The 20,728-nt window shown below is 46.7% G+C and overlaps 1 protein-coding gene across 3 annotated transcripts in view; it reads left to right on the top strand.

Annotated features, from left to right (window-relative positions):
* The first annotated feature begins 17,610 nt into the window (after window positions 1-17,610).
* ADRB1 (adrenoceptor beta 1) overlaps window positions 17,611-20,728 on the top strand; it is a 38,338-nt gene continuing 35,220 nt past the window's right edge. For all 3 annotated transcript variants that reach the window (XM_077823104.1, XM_077823105.1, XM_077823103.1), the window contains exon 1: window positions 17,611-19,016. In XM_077823104.1, the coding sequence (XP_077679230.1) occupies window positions 17,721-19,016 (1,296 nt within the window). In that variant the 5' untranslated portion in view covers window positions 17,611-17,720. The remainder of the gene's footprint in view (window positions 19,017-20,728) is intronic.

The raw sequence follows: 20,728 nt of genomic DNA, 5'->3' as shown, positions 1-20,728 counted from the left end.
GTTGTCATTATATTGACATATGCAACTCAGGAGCATTTCCCTGGAAATTTAACCCTATGAATTTTTAATCAATGGCATTTATAGACGTTATCTAAAGTGATGTCACTGAGGTTTAAATTTCTCAATCATTTCCAGCACTGAAGCATCAGATTAAAAAGTTATTAGACATTTATCAAAAAGAATAGGTTTGAATCATCAGATTAGGAAGGAAATTGACATTAGCTCAAAATTTCTACATACATTTCCATGCTGGGATTTTTCAGGGTAATTGTTGGCTTTTTGGGTTAAATAACAGCAATCTTATGGGGCTCTACAAGCCACATATCTAACACTGATGGATCCTACTGCTTCATCCCTTTTCAGGTCACACTATACATTCCACCACTATCTTGGGAGCATGTTAAACACCAGCTACTAAGAATAGATATTTTTAAATCAGCAAATCCAGATAACTTTCATCCAACAGTTTCAAAAGAGCTGGCTGAGAAACTTGCTGGGCTGTTAATATTGATTTTCAATAAGTCTTGGAACACTGACAAAGTTCCAGTGTTCTAGGCTAGAGGAAAGTTCAAATGTTCTAGAGGAAAGGCTAGAGGAAAACTAAAGTTGTCCCAATATTTAAAAAGAGTAAACTGGACGACCTGGGTAATTATTGGTCTGTCAGTCTGACATCGATCCTGGGCAAGATAATGGAGCAGCTGATACAGGACTTAAATAATAAAAGAATTAAAGGATGGTAATATAATTAATGCTAATCAACATGGGTTTATGGAAAATAGATCCTGTCAGACTAACCAGATTTTTTGTGTGTGGATGGAATTACAAGTTTGATTGATAAAGGTAATAGCATTGATGTAATTTACTAAGACTTCTTTAGAGCATTTGCCCTGATACTACGTGACATTTTGATTAAAAAACTAGAATATAAAGTTAACGTGGCACATATTAAATGGATTAAAAATCTGATAGGTCTCAAAATATAATTGTAAATGGGGAATCATCTTCAAGCATGTATATGTCTAGTAGGTTCCAGCAGGGATTGGGTTTTGGCCCTGCGCTCTTTAACATTTTTATCAGTGACCTGGAAGAAAACATAAAATCACCACTGATTAAATTTGCAGATGATACAAAAATGGAGTTGTGAGTGATGAAGAGGACAGGTCAGTAATACAGAGCAATCTGGATCACTTGGTAAGTTGAGTGCAAGCAAGCAATGTGTGTTTTAATACGGCTAAATGAAATTTATACACCTAGGAACAAAGAATGTAGGCCATACTTACGGGGGTGGGGGTGGGGAACTATATAATGGGAAAAAGATTTGGGAGTCATGGTGGATAAACAGCTAAATAGGAGTGCCCAGCGGTACACTGTGGCCAAAAGGACTAATGCAATCATGGGTTGTAAAAGCAGGGGATTCTTGAGTAGAAGTAGAGAGGTTGTTACTTGTTGGGCACGGTGCAATTGCTGCTTGAATGCCGCGTCCAATTCTTCCACAATTCAGGAAGAATGCTGATACTGATTAAAAGATTAGAAAGCATGCCTTGTAGTGACAGATTCAAGGAGCTCAATCTATTTCCCATACCAAACAGAAGATTAAGGGATGACTTGATTACAGTCTATAAGTGCCTACCTGGGGAACAAATAGTTGATAATGGATGCTTCAGTCTAGCACACAAAGGTCTAACATGATCCAGGGGCTGGAAGTTGAAGCTAGACAAATTCAAACTGGAAATAAGGAACATTTACCAAGGGTCATGGTGAATTCTCCATCACTGGCAATTTTAAAATCAAGACTGGATGTTTTTCTAAAAGATCTGCTCTAGGAATTATTTTGGAGAAGTTCTATGACCTGTGTTATCTAGGCAGGTCAGACCAGATGATCATGATGGTGCCTTCTTGCCTTGGAATCTATGAATCTCTAGATATTTACACTCAATATAATCGGTCTGTGGTCCCCACACATTTTGTGGAAGGATATATCCCTCAACATCTAACTAGTTTTCTTCTGTTCAATACCTGGTAATATAGTGCCCTTTAGTATGTGGCATGACAGGTTAATGTTGTGAGAGATGACAAAATGGCTCCACATGGATGCTAACAAGCAGCAACATTATTGCTTATGAAATAGCAAGTCTTGTTTATCTCCTGAACCAAAGAAAAGGAAACTGGCCTAACAGCTATTAAAACATGTTACACATACAGAGAAAGACACACCACTTGAAAAGACCTGAAACAAGCTTTCAACATCCCCAAAGGCATTTGGAAAGAGCTTTCACTACCACTGAAAGATAACCACCAAGCTTTTCCACATTCTAAACCATGTGAAAACCATGTGGAACATACTTCTAGCAACCCAGAGCTCCTTCCCAAAGGGACTCTCCATAAGCTGGCCCAAGCAAGGACGGGCTTTCTTTACCTAAACAGTATCCAGAATGACTTTTTCTCCCAGTGGAAATAACATGGAACAAGATTTCCATACTCGTCAGAACCCAGAACCAGTTTCCCACACCTCTAGGGCACCCAGCAAAGGTTGGCTAAGCATCAAAACCATCTTGGCAGGGCTTTCCACAATAAGATCCATGTTGGATGGACTCACATGTGCCATCCACAACAGACTTTCAGCTAACCAGAACCGAGCATGCATTTAGCCCTAAAGCATCCAGTAGGACTAGTAATAGCCCTAAAAACATCTGGATTGGTATCTAATAAATTCATTAAGTCAATTTACTGCAGGGATTAATTTGGCCCGGTAAGTTTTCCATTATACAGAGACAAAATGAATGGATTCTTCACTTCAAAGAACTAATTAAATAGTGTTTTCCTTGACACCAAAATACTACTGCTTTGTATTCACAGCACCTTTCAGCCAAACATCTCCAAGTGCTTTTAGAGGATTATCTAAAGCCTACAATGGATTTATTAACATAACATCTCTTTAAATCAGGTTATGTCCATTATACAGAAGGGTAAATTAAGGCACAGAGAAGGTAAGTGACTTCCACCAGAACACACAGCGAATCTGACACAGCAGGGAATAGAAGCCTGCAGGAGTGCTAGTCACAAGTTACCTACTCTAATCACTAGGTTATATTCTCTGTATAAACAGATATCCTATGTATGGGGGTTGTTGGCTGTTATATAGTTTTCTAACATGCTGTAAAATGTTCTGTCATCCCTCTGAACAGAATTTCCATTCCCTATAAAATAGGTGAACTCTGTTCAGAGTCTTCTCTCAGTCTGAGTCTCTATGCACTTTTGCAGCCTTCTGGATGAGATGCGAGATGGTAGAGTTCCACTATTAACGCCATCCTTTTTAACAGGGAATGGAGGGACTTGACAACTAATGCAACAGTGAGGCAAAAACCAAGTTTCTTTAATTCAGAGTGTAACAAAAACAATAATATTGATTACAGTTACAAAAAACACCACTTAGAAAAGGACACTGTGCATCCCAAAACATTGCCCAGGCCTCTGTTTGTTCCTAGATAAGTTTCAGCCTTGCTTTTGGATGCAGTGAGTTCTTTTCTGCATACTGTGTGAGCCACAGTTGTAAAATCATTCCATGTCCTGCAACACCTCCTCACTCGGTGTTCCAGTTCAGGAACGGTTCTTCTAACGCACTGCGCCCCTGAAAGGGTCACTCCAAGAGGCAAGAATGAGAACTTCAGAAGAGCTTAGGCACTTTAAAGGTGAATTACAGACATTTTCTTGGGGGACAATGTTGAAAACAATCAAAAGATTGTGCCAGATCCTCCACTGGAATAAATCTGTGTAACTCCCTTAGAGACAAACTTCTAAAATGCCAAATAGGTATACTTGGGTGTGAGCCACAACATTTAGCTCCCAATCTGAGCTTTCCCACAGTTTATTGATGTTCAAATACAGATCCATCTCTACAAATAGACATGTTTCAAAACTAAAACCAGTCCATCTTTTGCTTGCCTAATAAGCTGTGACAGGTTGTACCTCTCTGGCACCCCCTTGGGATGAGAGGGGCACCTCTCTTGTCTTGGACATCCTTCTTTGGATGGCAGCATGACTATCATCTGGGTTCCACTCTTGGGGTACAGCCTTCCAGCTGGACTTCTTACAGAGTCTGCCCTCTTCCTGGTCATGGGAGTGTAGAGGAGTCCAAAAGAAGAAGGCAAAATACCTCCTTGGCCCAGGAAAAGGGGTTGGCCCCAATAATCTCACACAGGGTAAAGACCATGATCTCTTGGGAGGAAGATCTGGGCTCCTTGTCCTTTGTGTGTCCAGACAACCAAGGCCAAGTCTCAGGGCTCCTAAAAGAAAAGTTTATCCCTCTATTTCTTCAGAGATCTGGTGCTCTCAAGCAGTTTCCCCAGGAGACACCCTGTGTTTCCTGCAGGCCAGGAGCTCTGTGCACTAGCTCTGTATGCCCTTGAAAACCACCCAGCCTGAGTCAGGATCCTCCCTTTTACGGACCCACTCTTCTCTCGGACTACCAAGCCTTACAGATGCAGTGGGTTGGGGCTGATTGGCCCAGAGGAGCTCTTTAACGCCTTCTTGACTGGGGCAGGGAGCTGCCCCATCACACAAGCCCTGAGTTCAGTATTCTGCATTCCCCTACAAATAGCTAGTGGCATCATAAAGAACAACAGTGCTGAAATAACTCAGGAGAAACAGAGTCCTGAGCTCAGAATTACTCAGGGAACGAAGGGATCTTCAGGTTGTGAATCCCAAATAGGCACTCAGAACAGGCTGACTCCATAACTGTTCTTAATGGAGTTCAGGGAACCCCAGTTAGTGTCCAAATTCACTCCACCCCCTTCCTGGGCTTTGGCTTCATTCATAAAGATACCACACAACACAAATCTTAGGCTAAGATTACTCCTTTGGCCTGACTGTGCCTAAACTTTCCCATGAGAGCATCCTCTATGCTCGTTCCTTCTTTCTAGAGCACGGGTGGCCAACCTGAGCCTGGGAAGGAGCCAGAATTTACCAGTGTATATTGCCAAAGAGTCACAGTAATACAGCCCCCCATCAGCAGCCCCCCATCAGCTCCCCCCTGCTCCAGCCCGCAGCACCTCCTGCCCACTGGCAGCCCTGCCAGTCAGCACCTCCCGCCTGCTGCAATCAGGTGTTTCACGTGCACAGGAGGCTGGTGCAAGGGGAACAGTGAGCGCATGGCAGGCTCGGGGGAAGGGGCAGGGGCCTTCAGGGAAGGGGTGGAGTGGGGGCAGGACCTGGGGAAGAGCAGGTGTTGAGCAGTGAGCACCCCCCTGGCACACTGGAAAGTTAATGGCTGTAGCTCCAGCCCCGGAGTCAGCGCCTATGCAAGGAGCCGCATATTAACTTCTGAAGAGCTGCATGTGGCTCCATCCCCAGAGGTTGGCCACCCCTGTGCTAGAGAGTCATTCCCCCCTCCTTTATCTCCTCAGGATAGGTAATGAGCTGCTCTTGTCACAGTGAGTCAGCAGACTTCTAGCTACTTTAGACAGGGTTGTAACTAGGCTAGGTTTCAAAATCTGATTTTGTTCTGATGCAGAAAATGGAGTCCTTTAGAAATTTTCCCCCCAAAATGAGAGAGAGCAAGAGCGAGCAAGCGAGTGTGAGAGAGAGAGCAATATCCAATGTTTAGAGCACTCACATGGGATGGGAGACCCGCATTTAAGTCCTTCTGCTCTCTCTGATTTTGACCAGAAATTCCATCTATATGTTAAAGAGGTGCTGTAGGATTCCTGTGAGCTGCTTTTAAGGAGCTGTGTCCCATAGGAGTATACGATTTACCATAATGCATCAGAGCATTGGTCCAGTGTCCTGTGTCTGATGTCAATGTTGCTAACGTTTCAGGGCAGGGGACACAATCTTGAACCCAGCCCAGTGCAGCTGGCCGCTTCTGATCAAACGAACAGGAGTGGAAAGAATTACATGTTGCCATTTAAGTTACCATCTCTGGTGTCAGAGCTCGCCAAACCAGGTGCACAGCAGGGGCGTAGCCGTGGGTGGGCCACCCACTTAGCATCCAGGCCCACCCAAATCTGAGCAGGAGCACACCCTGGCACACAGCAGCCGCACCCAGTGAAGCGGCAAAGGACACACATTAGTGCGCCAGCTGCCCCACCCCCTTTCGCCCGGCCATACCATCAGGCTGCTGACATGCGGGTAGGGGGTGGGTTGGAGAGGATTGGAAAGGATGCAATGGGAACCACCGCCCCATGCAGGAAGCGCAGGGCCTGGGCCCTCCCCCATGCAGAAGGCAGCGTGGGCCATTTGTGCTGGGAAATCAACCCGGTGCATGGTGCGGGATGGCCACTGCATCTCCGCGTCCTCCCGCCGCGGGAGGGGGAATAGTTAGGCCCTCACTGGCAGCTGCTCTGCGGGGACAGGGGTAGCGGGCACGCAGGGGTTCAGCAACACGCAGCGCCGCGTCTGGCCCCTCTGCGGGGGGGGGGGGAGGCACGAGGAGGAGGCGCCATGGCTCCCCCCAGGAGAGGGAAACTGAGCCCGGTGGAGAAGGAGCTGCTGGCAGCGCTTGCCCAAGGTGAAGCCCTGTATCTGGGGGCACCGGGGCAAGGGAGAGGGCATCGGGGGAGAAGCTGAGCTAGCAGCCTCTGTCATTGCCCGTCCACCCGAAAGTCAGGGCCCACCCAAATTTACACTCCCAGCTATGCCACGGGTGGGCAGCCTGGACGGCCGAGGGTTTAGTACAAAGCCCACGGCGCCACTTAGCCCCCCCCGGGATGACTGCACTGCTGAGTAGTCCACGCATAGCGCTGGTACATAGCAATGCCGCCACTCTCCAGCGTGCTGCAGCAGGGCCCTCCATGCTTGCCTCATCTGGAGTGCAAGGAAGGCAGTGACGGGATGGGGTAGGGGCAGGACACCTGCAGATCCAGGGGCATCAGCAAAGGGTGCGGAGAGTTGGCAGCCAGTTCATACCATAGGACGCAGCAACCGCATGCCCTGGCCCTGTCTGAGGGATGGATTTATCCTCCCCTGGTTCAGCTGTGGCTTCAGTAAGGCACTTTTTAGGGGGAGTAAGACGGCAGCATCTAGCCCAGAAGTAGCAAAAAGAGGGATTAGGTAACCATTTGTCCAACACTTTCCTCCAGAGCACCTAGCATAAGTCAGGATACTATAAATGAGCATTGGTCTGATTCAGAATGGTGAGGCCTCCATTTTTCTTTCCTTACCAGGACATAGTTCTGGCAGGGTTTGAGCAGGGTTACACTTCGCACTTCAGTGACTGTAAAGAGCAAAGGGCAGACACAAAACCCGCCATTAGGGGAGCTTTCTTTGAAGACATAAACAACAACATCACACCCCCCACATCAGCTCTTTAACTAAAACCAGCCACCTCATTTTGTCAGGTTCCTGTTTGCATTTTAAGATCTGTTTTTCTTAATGTGATGGGTGGAAACGTAAGATTTGAGCAAATAGGTATTCAGCTTATAAATCAAGCACCAGGCATAGATTGATAGTGGGCACCTGTCTCGTGCAGAGAACTTTGAAAGAGCCTAGAGGCCCTGGAAAGTATTAAAATATAAATGTGGGAACCATTAATAAATTAATAATTATGTTACCGAAGAAATTCTCAAGTAGAAGAGCCCACAACTACTAACCATCAAGCTATAGTCAGTCTCCCTCCCTCTCTCTTTCTGGCCCAAAGACTATCTAATTATTTATACTTAGTGGAACAGCTTCAACAGACGAGATTGAGCAAAAGAAAGACTGACTCTGAGCTGACCGGATAATTTTGTAAAAACTGGTAAGGTTCTGCAAAACATTTTGATTTTGATGAAATGGCATTTTCTGGCAGGGAAAAAAAATTGTCAAAAATTTTTCAACCAGCTATTTGCCTGCTAACAGGTGTAATGAAAAACTGCTTTTAGTAAGAAAACAGCTGCATTATTAGAGAATATTGAAGCAGGGTTTTTGTTTTTTTACTATAGTCAAGGCATGTGTGTGTGTGTGTGTGGACATCGTCAGGTTAATTTTGCTTTTTTAGGACCTGATCCCACAGATACTAAGCAGTCTCGGCTCTGAAGTCAATAAGAGTTGATAAGTGCTCAGTATCTCACAGGACTGGGCCCATCCAGTCAAACTCAAAGTGATAACTCTATTGAAATCACATACAAGATGTGGCAGTTTATCTCTGTTTTTGTGGTGTCATCTCCTGAATGTGTACTATTGTGCAACCGGCCCCTTCTGTTATTTAACACATTTGTTTTATATTTTCATTGCATTGTTTGACACAGAACAACCATGTGCAGTATCTGGCACGTTGTCATGTATAATCAAGAGATAATGTCAATGGAATTGCATGTTGTCACAGGATAACCGTCTCCTGCTGCTAGAGAAATGCCAAAATGAAGCTGAGGCATTTATGGAAAATAATCGTCAAGAAAAGCAGAACTATTTATTTTAAAAATACAATAGATGTGGATCTTCTGGCAACATTCCACCATGTTGCCATTTCTCTAGTAACAAATGTCTAACCATATGGATACAGTCAAGCAAGTGGCAGTCTTTCACTGGGACAGACTTGATAGGGTGAAGTCTGATTACTTTGTATCGAAGGCCTTTTGGGATATTTCTGATTTTGCTGGAAATGTTTAGGCAACCTGTGTGAAATGGTTTATCAGAAGTATGATACATGTAGAAGGATTTAGAAGTAGCAAGAAAGAAGAGTGAATGACAGATATATGTTTAGTTTGTCTGGACAGAAATTTTATCCTCCAGAGTCAGACGAAAACCAATAAGGGTCTGATCCCCAACTCCTACTGATCCCCGATTCAGAGATTCCAAGGCCAGAAGGAACCCTGGTATATCACAGGCCATAGAACTTCCTGTCACATTCTAGGGTCCAATCCCGACCTCTGGGGGTTATGTCACTGCTTGCCCTACAACCTTAGGTGCCTCACTCTGCTCTGATGGTTGTAGCTCCCCCGCAATCTGGGCTGCTCACAAACATCCTACCAGCATGTAGGTCACACCCTGAGTGTCTGGTTATAGCATCAGTGCTGGTCAGCAGCTCGGACCCCGGCAAACTAACATTTAGAAACACTCCAGTCACACTCTGGCTTCCACCGGTCTCAGTTACTACTTGAAGGGTGACCCCCCAACACACGCCCATTCCCAAATTTAGATTTAAAAAAACAAACAAGTTTATTAACAGGCAGCTAGTGAGAGCTCCTGCAGTGAGGATGAGAATCACCTTACTTAATAAATGTGGGAGCGCTGGTAAGTATCCAACATACACACAGGAAGGGGGAGGAGAGGGGGAGAAATAATAAAAACAAAAGACAGACCAAAATCACAAGATAATCTGTTTTTAAAATCTCATTATTTGGGGTCCGATCACATGATTTGGGGGATCTAATTCATGATTTTTTGAACTTTTGGGGTAAGCAAGACTGGCTCTTAACACAGTCAGTGAGAGCCTTTTCATCCATTACAAGCTACATATTGAATGGACTAATCCTGACCTCATTGCATTAAAACACCTGCTGACTTCAGCAGGTGAAGGATCAAGTCAATAGAGAGGAGCTGTTTCCTCCCTCCTTCATGGTGTCATGTCTCTATGTATCCTAGCCGCAAATGTCATTGCAAACTCATATCTAATTTTCAACATCTCTTTGGTCTCTTTCAGCATCACTTCCATCTACCTAGATGCTTGCATCATGCTCACCCCGAGTGGTACCTGACCATATTTTCTCTAGGTTTCTCCCTCCCATTGAATATCTGTTTTACTAGTTTATTAAGCAGTAATTGTGAATATAGACATTTGTATACAATCCTGTAAGCTGCTCCATGTGAATCATCACGCACCTACTTGAAGCCCCCATTGAAGTCAATGGAACACTCTGCGGAGCAGCTCAGGAGATCCAGGCCCAGAATATACAGTCTACTGCAATTCCTGGGACATTCAACCTTCATTCATATAGTTTGTGTGAACAGAGTCCCTCAATTGAAATTCCATTTTATATTCCCTCGGGGTCCATTTGTTATCCACTGTGCAATGGGTGTGTTGCTAGAACTGACCCCCCTAATTATTTTTTTAAAAAAATACTTCCAGAAAAAAATAGATTAGCTATTCATTAAAAACTATGACCTGAAGTGCAGGCAGAAACAATCCATCCAAGAGTTTTGAACTCACTCCACTTGACCTGACATCCTTAAATAATTTGCACACAAAGAGCTATATTAAAATCATGCTAAGCATCTCGTCTGAAACTCACAAAAGCCAGGAATTTAGAGTTAAAGGTGACCTGCAAAGGTATCATTCTGAAAACAAGTTAACCCTCCAGTTATCAGCAAAATGCTCTAAAGAGCAAGGGGCAGAGGGCTGGCCAGCACATAAATTCTAAATGTACCTTTGGTTTTTCCTTTTGAGACAACCCCAAAGCTATGCTGGCTCCAGTTCTCATGTAACATTCCAGAATTATGCCTGCTGGCACAACAACGATCCCAGGAAACCCCAAGGGACTATAGACCTTCTGACTTATTGTGTGGCCTTTGGCAAGTCACTTAATCTCTCTGGGCCTTGAACTTACCTACCTTTGCAAAGCATCTAAGACATATAGAATGGCAAAGGATTATAATAATAATTAGTATTTGACTAGTCAGGTAAGGTAGTTTATTAGTGATATAAAGGTACCATCAGGACAATGAGTATGAATGAGAGGTGGGTGGATGAGTGTCTTGTGCACCTAAAGCACAGGAGTGGCAGCCAGGAGATCTAGGCTGTATCCCTGCCCGTGTGATCTTGGCCAGCTCATTAGCATTTCTATCCTGTCCACTACTTTGGGATATCTCAATAGGTGAGTGTTTAACTTGCGACATCTAGGGCCTGCTTTTCTAAAGGGCTGAGCACCCACAACTCCCATGAAGTAAATGGGAGCTGCAGATGTCCAGCCCCTTTGGAAATCACATCCCAGGTGTCACAGGCTGGGCCAAAATTACGGGAAACTTTGAAATATTTGGCTTTAACCCCTCTGCATCATGCTTTCCCCACTTGTAAAACAGGGACAATCCATGCAGGAGGCTAAATTCATCTGTGTTTGTGAGGTGCTCAGACAATATGACAATGACCTCCTTAGATATGCTTCTAGATTGTGGGATAGTTTTGAAAGGGGATCCAGCCAGCCTGGTTTCAGGGAACCTAAACAGACGGACTGATATGCTGAATCCTCGCTGTTTGTGGCAGTCAGCACATAGCTTGCTAGGATTAACTCACCAGTTAACAATAAAACCCTTTGCAGGTCATGTTTACAGAAGAACTTCATCCTTATCTCCCACTGTAATGGGCTCTTCCTGCTATTGGGACTCAGGAGGAGGACAGGCGGGCACCAACTATTCCTGTAATTATGGGGGTGATGGGTGGAGGAGAGGGGAAGAGGCAGGGAGGGAATGGATTGGCAGTTACTGACCTTCCTTGTCTCCTGACACAGATGAGCAGAAACTTGTCACGGGTGGTTAGCCATGATCCTTTCTGAAGCTATTTGCTCTGCACTTGGCGTATGGCGCTCCCTCCACCCCGCAAGGCCCAGAGCTGGGCTGGCTGAGCAGCAAGCCAAAGATTACAGGAGAACTGGGGAGTAGTGGGCAGGTCTGAGCTGGCCTGGCCGTTTAGTCAGGGTTAAATAGCGTGTAAATAAATACAAAAATAATTCACCCCCAGGTTGTAACCACGCCTGAGCCTGGAGGGGATTTTTAATGGCTGAGCTGGAACAACGACACAACCTTAGCTGAATAAATAGAAATGGGGAAAAATAAAGACTCCAGTTGCTCCCGTGCTGAGTGGAGTAAAGTGTAAAAGTCCCAAGTAATAATGACAGGTTTCAGAGTAGCAGCCGTGTTAGTCTGTATCCGCAAAAAGAAAAGGAGGACTTGTGGCACCTTAGAGACTAACCAATTTATTTGAGCATGAGCTTTCGTGAGCTAAGCTTATGCTCAAATACATTTGTTAGTCTCTAAGGTGCCACAAGTCCTCCTTTTCTTTTTCCAGGTAATAATGTAATACACACTGGTGATTAAAAAAAACAAATAGGCCTGATTCTCATTTCCACTGTGCTGCAGTGCCAAGGAGACTTCAAGGAGAAGTAAATAATATTTACCCCCCTTTTCAGGCTATTTTTCAACATCAAAGCAGTGTAAAGGGGTGTACATATAAATGAGACTCAGGCCCAATGAGTCCAATGAGTTGGGATAGTAGTAGCAGTTGCAGGGGATGTAGCTGTGAACAAGATTGGAGTTTGTATATAATCTGTTATCCAGAAATTCTCTCACTGGGATAACACACATACCACACATGTAAACTGGTTTAGTGATTATTAATAAAGAAGAAGCGTAGCAAGCAGTTGTGTCTTATTTCACCTGTGCATCTCAGTGGTACTATTAGCTCCATGTTATGGCTGGGGTAACAGGCACAGAGAGACTTGCCCAAAGCACCAGAGCAAAGCCAGAAATAGAGCCCTGCAAATCTGCAGGTATCCGCTTTATATCCACGGATGTGGATATCCACAGACCATGTTTGCGGATCGGATGGGATACAAATTTTGTATCCGCGCAGGGCTCTGGAAATAGAACCCAAGCCTTCCAACATCCAGGCTTAGGAATGATACAGGGATTGAATAGGGGAGCCCTGCACAAAGCCAAAATAAACAGGACTTGTGATGGAGAGCTATGCAGGGCTTGGAAAGTACAGCACCATCTCCTACCACACACCAGGCAGCAGGACACTGACACAGTCACCGCGGGCTATAGCAACCAGGTGAGCAAACCTTTGTATTCAGACCCTCCATCCCATGCCAGCCTGCCCTCCCTGTTGCTGTACTGAGGGCTAATGTGAAGCAGTGGTGCTGTACCATCTTAGTCACAGTGTGTTGCAGAACAGCATAAATTGCACAGGTTTGAAAGGTCTTTGATACATCTGCCTTGGCTAGGCGGATTGCTCCCTATTTGTTATTTTGTACTTTGCTCCTGCCGTATTTGTCACTTAAAACAAAAATCAAAATAAAATATTTGGGGGAGACAAAAGGATCTCTGTTCTTAGCGAAGGGTTTTATAATTATTTAATTATAAGAATACTTGACACTCACAGTGAGCTACATTTCCAGAGCACTGACAAGATATTTAATACTAAAATGTGCAAAGTGCAGCCAGCCCATGGCAGGAGCAGTGAGACACAGATTCTGAGGTCTGTGTTTCCTCCGCAAGGGTTAGTGCCATCACTTAAAAGTAAAAACAGTGGAGGGAACTGCATTCCTGCTGCAGCTTTAGCTGTTGATGATATCAGCCATTCCAGGGGAATTAGAGACCACTCAACTCAGTGCTTGGGTGGTAAGTGATAAAGGACTAGACCCAAAGCACAAAGAAAACAATGGAAAGTCTCTCACTGACTTCTGTGGAGTTTGGATCAGGTCCAACGTCCAGAGTGAACATTTTGTTTTAATACATGTTTACTCATGGAATCATAGAAGATTAAGATTGGAAGAGACCTCAGGGGGTCAGCTACTCCAACCCCCTGCTCAAAGCAGGGGCAAAACCAACTAAATCATCCCAGCCAGGGCTTTGTCAAGCTGGGCCTTAAAAACCTCTAAGGCTGGAGATTCCACCACCTCCCTAGGTAACCCATTCCAGTGCTTCACCACCCTCCTAATGAAATAGTGTTTCCTAATATCCAACCTAGACCTTCCCCACTGCAACTTTCAGAGTAGCAGCCATGTTAGTCTGTATCAGCAAAAAGAAAAGGAGTACTTGTGGCACCTAACAAATTTATCTGAGCATAAGCTTTCATGAGCTACAGCTCACCTCATCGGATGCATGCAGTGGAAAATACAGTGGGGAGATTTTATATACATAGAGAACATGAAACAATGGGTGTTACCATACACACTGTAACAAGAGAGATCAGGTAAGGTGAGCTCTTACCAGCAGGACAGCGGGCGTGGGGACCTTTTGTAGTGATAATCAAGGTGCGCCATTTCCAGCAGTTGACAAGAACATGTGAGGAACAGTGGGGGGTCGGGGGGGGGGGAGAATAAACATGGGGAAATAGTTTTACTTTGTGTAATGACACATCCACTCCCAGTCTTTATTCAAGCCTAAGTTAATTAATTCCAATTCAGCAGTCTCTCGTTGGAGTCTGTTTTTGAAGTTTTTTTGTTGAAGAATTACAACTTTTAGGTCTCAGAGTAACAGCTGTGTTAGTCTGTATTCGCAAAAAGAAAAGGAGTACTTGTGGCACCTTAGAGACTAACCAATTTATTTGAGCATGAGCTTTCGTGAGCTACAGCTCACTTCATCGGATGCATATTGTGGAAACGGCAGAAGACATTATATACACAGAGACCATGAAACAATACCTCCTCCCTCCCGACTCTCCTGCTGGTAATAGCTTATCTAAAGTGATCACTCTCCTTACAATGTGTATGATAATCAAGGTGGGCCATTTCCAGCGCAAATCCAGGTTTTCTCACCCCCCCGCTCCAAAAACCACACACACAAACTCACTCTCCTGCTGGTAATAGCTTATCCAAAGTGACCACTCTCCCTACAATGTGCATGATAATCAAGGTGGGCCATTTCCAGCACAAATCCAGGTCTTCTCAAACCCCGCCCCCACACACCACACACAAACTCACTCTCCTGCTGGTAATAGCTCATCCAAACTGACCTCTCTCCTTACAATGTGTATGATAATCAAGGCGGGTCATTTCCAGCATAAATCCAAGTTTAACCAGAACGTCTGAGGGGGGAGGTAGGAAAAAACAAGGGGAAATAGGCTACCTTGCATAATGACTTAGCCACTCCCAGTCTCTATTTAAGCCTAAATTAATAGTATCCAATTTGCAAATCAATTCCAATTCAGCAGTTTCTCGCTGGAGTCTGGATTTGAAGTTTTTTTGTTGTAAGATAGCGACCTTCATGTCTGTAATTGCGTGACCAGAGAGATTGAAGTGTTCTCCTACTGGTTTATGAATGTTATAATTCTTGACATCTGATTTGTGTCCATTTATTCTTTTACGTAGAGACTGTCCAGTTTGACCAATGTACATGGCAGAGGGGCATTGCTGGCACATGATGGCATATATCACATTGGTGGATGTGCAGGTGAACGAGCCTCTGACAGTGTGGCTGATGTTATTAGGCCCTGTGATGGTGTCCCCTGAATAGATATGTGGGCAAAGTTGGCAACGGGCTTTGTTGCAAGGATAGGTTCCTGGGTTAGTGGTTCTGTTGTGTGGTATGTGGTTGTTGGTGAGTATTTGCTTCAAGTTGGGGGCCTGTCTGTAGGCAAGGACTGGCCTGTCTCCCAAGATTTGTGAGAGTGTTGGGTCATCCTTCAGGATAGGTTGTAGATCCTTAATAATGCGTTGGAGGGGTTTTAGTTGGGGGCTGAAGGTGATGGCTAGTGGCGTTCTGTTATTTTCTTTGTTAGGCCTGTCCTGTAGTAGGTGACTTCTGGGAACTCTTCTGGCTCTATCAATCTGTTTCTTCACTTCCGCAGGTGGGTATTGTAGTTGTAAGAATGCTTGATAGATATCTTGTAGGTGTTTGTCTGTGTCTGAGGGGTTGGAGCAAATGCGGTTGTATCGCAGAGCTTGGCTGTAGACGATGTTTCGTGTGGTGTGGTCAAGGTGAAAGCTGGAGGCATGTAGGTAGGAATAGCGGTCAGTAGGTTTCCGATATAGGGTGGTGTTTATGTGACCATCACTTATTAGCACTGTAGTGTCCAGGAAGTGGATCTCTTGTGTGGACTGGTCCAGGCTGAGGTTGATGGTGGGGTGGAAACTGTTGAAATCATGGTGGAATTCCTCAACGGCTTCTTTTCCATGGATCCAGATGATGAAGATGTCATCAATGTAGCGCAAGTAGAGTAGGGGCGTTAGGGGACGAGAGCTGAGGAAGCGTTGTTCTAAGTCAGCCATAAAAATGTTGGCATACTGTGGAGCCATGCGGGTACCCATAGCAGTGCAGCTGATTTGAAGGTATACATTGTCCCCAATTGTGAAATAGTTATGGGTGAGGACAAAGTCACAAAGTTCAGCCACCAGGTTTGCCATGACATTTTGGGTATACTATTCATGACGGCTTGTAGTCCGTCTTTGTGTGGAATGTTGGTGTAGAGGGCTTCTACATCCATAGTGGCCAGGATGGTGTTATCAGGAAGATCACCGATGGATTGTAGTTTCCTCAGGAAGTCAGTGGTGTCTCGAAGGTAGCTGGGAGTGCTGGTAGCATAGGGCCTGAGGAGGGAGTCTACGTAGCCAGACAATCCTGCTGTCAGGGTGCCAATGCCTGAGATGATGGGGTGCCCAGGATTCCCAGGTTTATGGATCTTGGGTAGCAGATAGACTACCCCTGGTCGGGGTTCCAGGGGCGTGTCTGTGCGGATTTGATCTTGTGCTTTTCCAGGGAGTTTCTTGAGCAAATGTTGTAGTTGCTTTTGGTAACTCTCAGTGGGATCATAGGGTAATGGCTTGTAGAAAGTGGTGTTGGAGAGCTGCTGAGCAGCCTCTTGTTCATATTCCGACCTATTAATGATGACAACAGCACCTCCTTTGTCAGCCTTTTTGATTATAATGTCAGAGTTGTTTCTGAGGCTGTGGATGGCATTGCGTTCTGCACAGCTGAGGTTGTGGGGCAAGTGATGCTGCTTTTCCACAATTTCAGCCCATGCACTCAGCGGAAGCACTCTAAGTAGAAGTCCAATCTGTTGTTTGAGACCACTGCTTCTTGTTCTGTCATCTGCCACCACTGAGAACAGCTGAGCTCCACCCTCTTTGGGACCCCCCTTCAGGTATCTGAAGGCAGCTATCAAATCCCCCCCTCACTCTTCTCTTCTGCAGACTAAACAAGCCCAGTTCCCTCAGCCTCTCCTCCTAAGTCATGCCCAGCCCCCTGATCATGAGGCTCTAACCCCTGGTGTGTTGTAGCTAAAAACGGGCAGCACTTTTCTTCCAGCCGGGTTTCACATAAAGCCATAAAACCAGGCGAAGGGGCTGCCGAGTTCGGCTACTGAATTACGCTCCTGTCACTGGTTCGAGTCTGAAGCGCGGGAGCGGACGCCCGCTAATTAAACACGATCCTTTATTCACGCCTCCCTTCCTTTGCACGTGAAACGCCGGCCCGCAGCCTTCCCTGCTCCGATTACCACATTCCCGCACCCCAGTTCGCTGGCTGGGACTGCGGGTGCCGCGGCCCGGGTCCACCTGCCCCTGGCGGGACCCACCGCACTGGGCTCACCAGAGCGGACCGCGGGACAAGAGGGGGGAAATCGCGGCAACAAGCTGCCGCCAGCGGCACCGCGTCCGGCTGGCAACCGGCGCCGTCCAACACGCCCCAAGCCCGCCCGCCGCGCGCTGCCTCCGGCGGGGGCCCCGGGGCGAGGGGACGGGCGCGAGCCCTGCAGCGAGCCCCGGCGGGCGGAGGCTCCAGCGGCCGCTCCAAGCCCAGCCCGGGGGCTGCAGCCGCGGGGCGGGGCGGGGCGGGGGGGGGTGTGGCCGCTGCCCCCACGCCATTGGCTGCGCGGCCCGTGACGCGCCGGGGCCGGGGCGGGGCGCGGGGCGCCGGAGCCCGCCGCGGGGCGCTGGGAACCACGCTGCAGCCCCGGAGCGGCGGCGGCGGCGGCGGCCGGGAGATCGCTCCGGCGGCGGCTGCAGGGAGCGCGCCCCCGCCTCGCCTCGCCTCGCCTCGCCTTCATGCCGCCAGCCCGGCTCCGCAGCCGGCTGCCCTGAGCCGCCCCAGCCATGGGAGACGGCTGGCTCGCCCCATTTTGCAACCCCCCCAACCGGTCCAGCTCCCCGCCGCCCGTGCCCCCCAGCAGCGCCTCCACCCTGCCCTACCCGCCGGGCAGCAGGCAGCTGCCCCTGGAGCTGCCCTCCCACCAGTGGGCGGTGGGCATGGGCATGCTGATGGCCGTGATGGTGCTGCTGATCGTGGTGGGCAACGGGCTGGTGATCGCGGCCATCGGGCGCACGCAGCGGCTGCAGACCCTCACCAACCTCTTCATCACCTCGCTGGCCTGCGCCGACCTGGTGATGGGCTCGCTGGTGGTGCCCTTCGGGGCCACGCTGGTGGTGCAGGGCCGCTGGCTCTGGGGCTCCTTCCTGTGCGAGTGCTGGACCTCGCTGGACGTGCTGTGCGTGACGGCCAGCATCGAGACCCTGTGCGTCATCGCCATCGACCGCTACCTGGCCATCACCTCGCCTTTCCGCTACCAGAGCCTCATGACCAAGGGCCGGGCCAAGGGCATCATCTGCACCGTCTGGGCCATCTCCGCCCTGGTCTCCTTCCTCCCCATCATGATGCATTGGTGGCGGGATGGAGATCCCCAGGCTCTGGATTGCTACCAGGACCCCAGCTGCTGTGACTTCGTCACCAACAGGGCCTATGCCATCGCCTCCTCCATTATCTCCTTCTACATCCCCCTGCTCATCATGATCTTCGTGTACATCAGAGTCTACCGGGAGGCCAAGGAACAGATGAGGAAGATAGATAGGTGCGAGGGCAGGTTCTATTGCAGCCACCCCCAGCCTCCTGCTCAGGCCCAATCCCACCATCAGCCCATCCTGGGCAATGGCAGAACCAGTAGGAGAAGGACCTCCAGGATCCTGGCCTTGAAGGAGCAGAAAGCCCTCAAGACCTTGGGCATCATCATGGGTGTCTTCACCCTCTGCTGGCTCCCCTTCTTCCTGGTCAATGTGGTCAAGGTCTTCAACAGGGACCTGGTGCCAGACCAGCTCTTTGTCTTCTTCAACTGGCTGGGCTATACCAACTCGGCTTTCAACCCCATCATCTATTGCCGCAGCCCTGACTTCCGCAAGGCCTTCAAGAGGCTGCTCTGCTGCCCCAGGAAAGCTGACAGGAGGTTGCACGCTAGTGCTGGGGAGCTCTCCCGGTATGCAGGGAGCTTCATCAATACTTTGGGCACCCCAGAGCGCAGCCTCGGAGGGACGTGGTCCGATTGCAATGGGGGCACACAGGGAGGCAGTGACTCCAGCCTGGAGGAGAGGAATAGCAAAATTTCCTATTCGGAATCCAAGGTATAACGATAGGGTGTGTGTCGGGTTTGTGGGGCAGAGGGTTGTGTGAACTGGACACTGAGCATAAAGAAAGACAGGAAGGGAAATAAAAAGGAGGAAAAACCCACCAGGAGTCTGGTTAATAAACACCAGACCAAACTGATCTCTTGCTGTGGAGAGAATCTGTGTTTACTTAAAATTAAAAGCAGGTGAACTTGTATGCAGCATACCTCATCTAAAGCTAAAGGAAACGGGAGGCCACTGACCACTGAACAAAGGAAATTAACAAACTGTCTCAAACCCATTTGGATTATTATTATCTTTTTGTGGGGAGTTCGATGTTGGCAGTTAGGGAAAATAATTTGAAAAGGAAATAAGAAAATAGGTTACGTTTTTCTGAGGGCTCCAGTTGCAGAGGGGCCTGATCCTGAAACACTGAAGTATTGGAAATTTGCCGTTGCCGTCAGCGTTGGCAGGGTCAAGCTGTTATTAACCTTGCTTCAAAGGTTAGGACTATCGGCTGTCCCTGTCCTTACTTCTGGGAGCTGCAGCAGTAGCCCCACATGGAGGAAAAGAGCCTCATTTTAATAAGTGCTGGCTGCCGAAAAATCTCACTGAAGTCCGTGGGAATTGCAGGTGTTCAGCACTTTTGCATATGGCTAAAAGTCACTTTTGAAAGTGTATTTGTGTTCTGATGAGTTTTATTTTAAGCTCTTGGGTAGCTGGGCTCCCCCATTATCTAAAGCAGATAAGAATAAAAAATACATAGTGTTGAACATTGATATACTTGTATTTTGAACAAACCTCTTCTGCTTTTTTCTTCGGCACCAGCAAACTAGTGACTTTTTGTGCTTATCTTCCCTTGCCAGACAATAGCAATCAGGCTGAGAAACTTCTACCTCAAACTGTGCATATTGTACAGGGGAAATGAAAAAGACGTGTTTATATTAAACAGCTTATTTATGTATCACTATTAGTATTTTCTAAAAAAAACCCACCCCGGTCATTGAGCCTTCTGCAGTTTGTTCATTGTAATTACAGATGAACAGTAAAAATGAATTCCTTGTATCAAAAAAATTACTGCACATTTTTAAAAAACGGCAACATAGCCATTTTTTGCACAGTGTCAAGAATTATAAAAAGAAGAGGAGGACTTGTGGCACCTTAGAGACTAACAAATTTATTTGAGCATAAGCTTTCGTGAGCTAGTGAGCTGTAGCTCACAAAAGCTTATGCTCAAATAAATTTGTTAGCCTCTAAAGTGCCACAAGTACTCCTTTTCTTTTTGCGAATACAGACTAACACGGCTGCTACTCTGAAGCCTGTCAAGAATTGTAAAGTGAATTAAAGATGTTACTTGCACAAAAAGTCAAATTACAAATAAAACGGGGGTTAAATAACGTCAAACCCCAGATCTATTTCTGTTCTTGTCTGCTATGTTACGATTTTACTGAGAGTTACTTTTTTAATATTACTTTATCAAGGTACTGTACATGTATCTATATTATAAATTAAAGTATCTTAAGGGTCCTTTTATTTTTATTTTTTATGTCCAAGTGCCCACATGAATCTGCTGTTGTTTTAGCACTTGTGTGTCATTTCCATTTTCCCATCTGTGTGTGTGTGTGTGTGTGTGTTTTATAACGTATTTATACTCTGGTGCAATTTACTACTGTGTAAGTGATCGGTCAATGTGCAATAAATGTCATTGCATCACAAGCAAGTTACGTTCA

The sequence above is a fragment of the Eretmochelys imbricata genome, chromosome 7, assembly GCF_965152235.1.
Source record: "Eretmochelys imbricata isolate rEreImb1 chromosome 7, rEreImb1.hap1, whole genome shotgun sequence".
NCBI classification, from domain to species: domain Eukaryota; kingdom Metazoa; phylum Chordata; order Testudines; family Cheloniidae; genus Eretmochelys; species Eretmochelys imbricata.
Note: the sequence above shows the minus strand (reverse complement) of the source record. Positions and strands in the feature narration are given on the sequence as shown.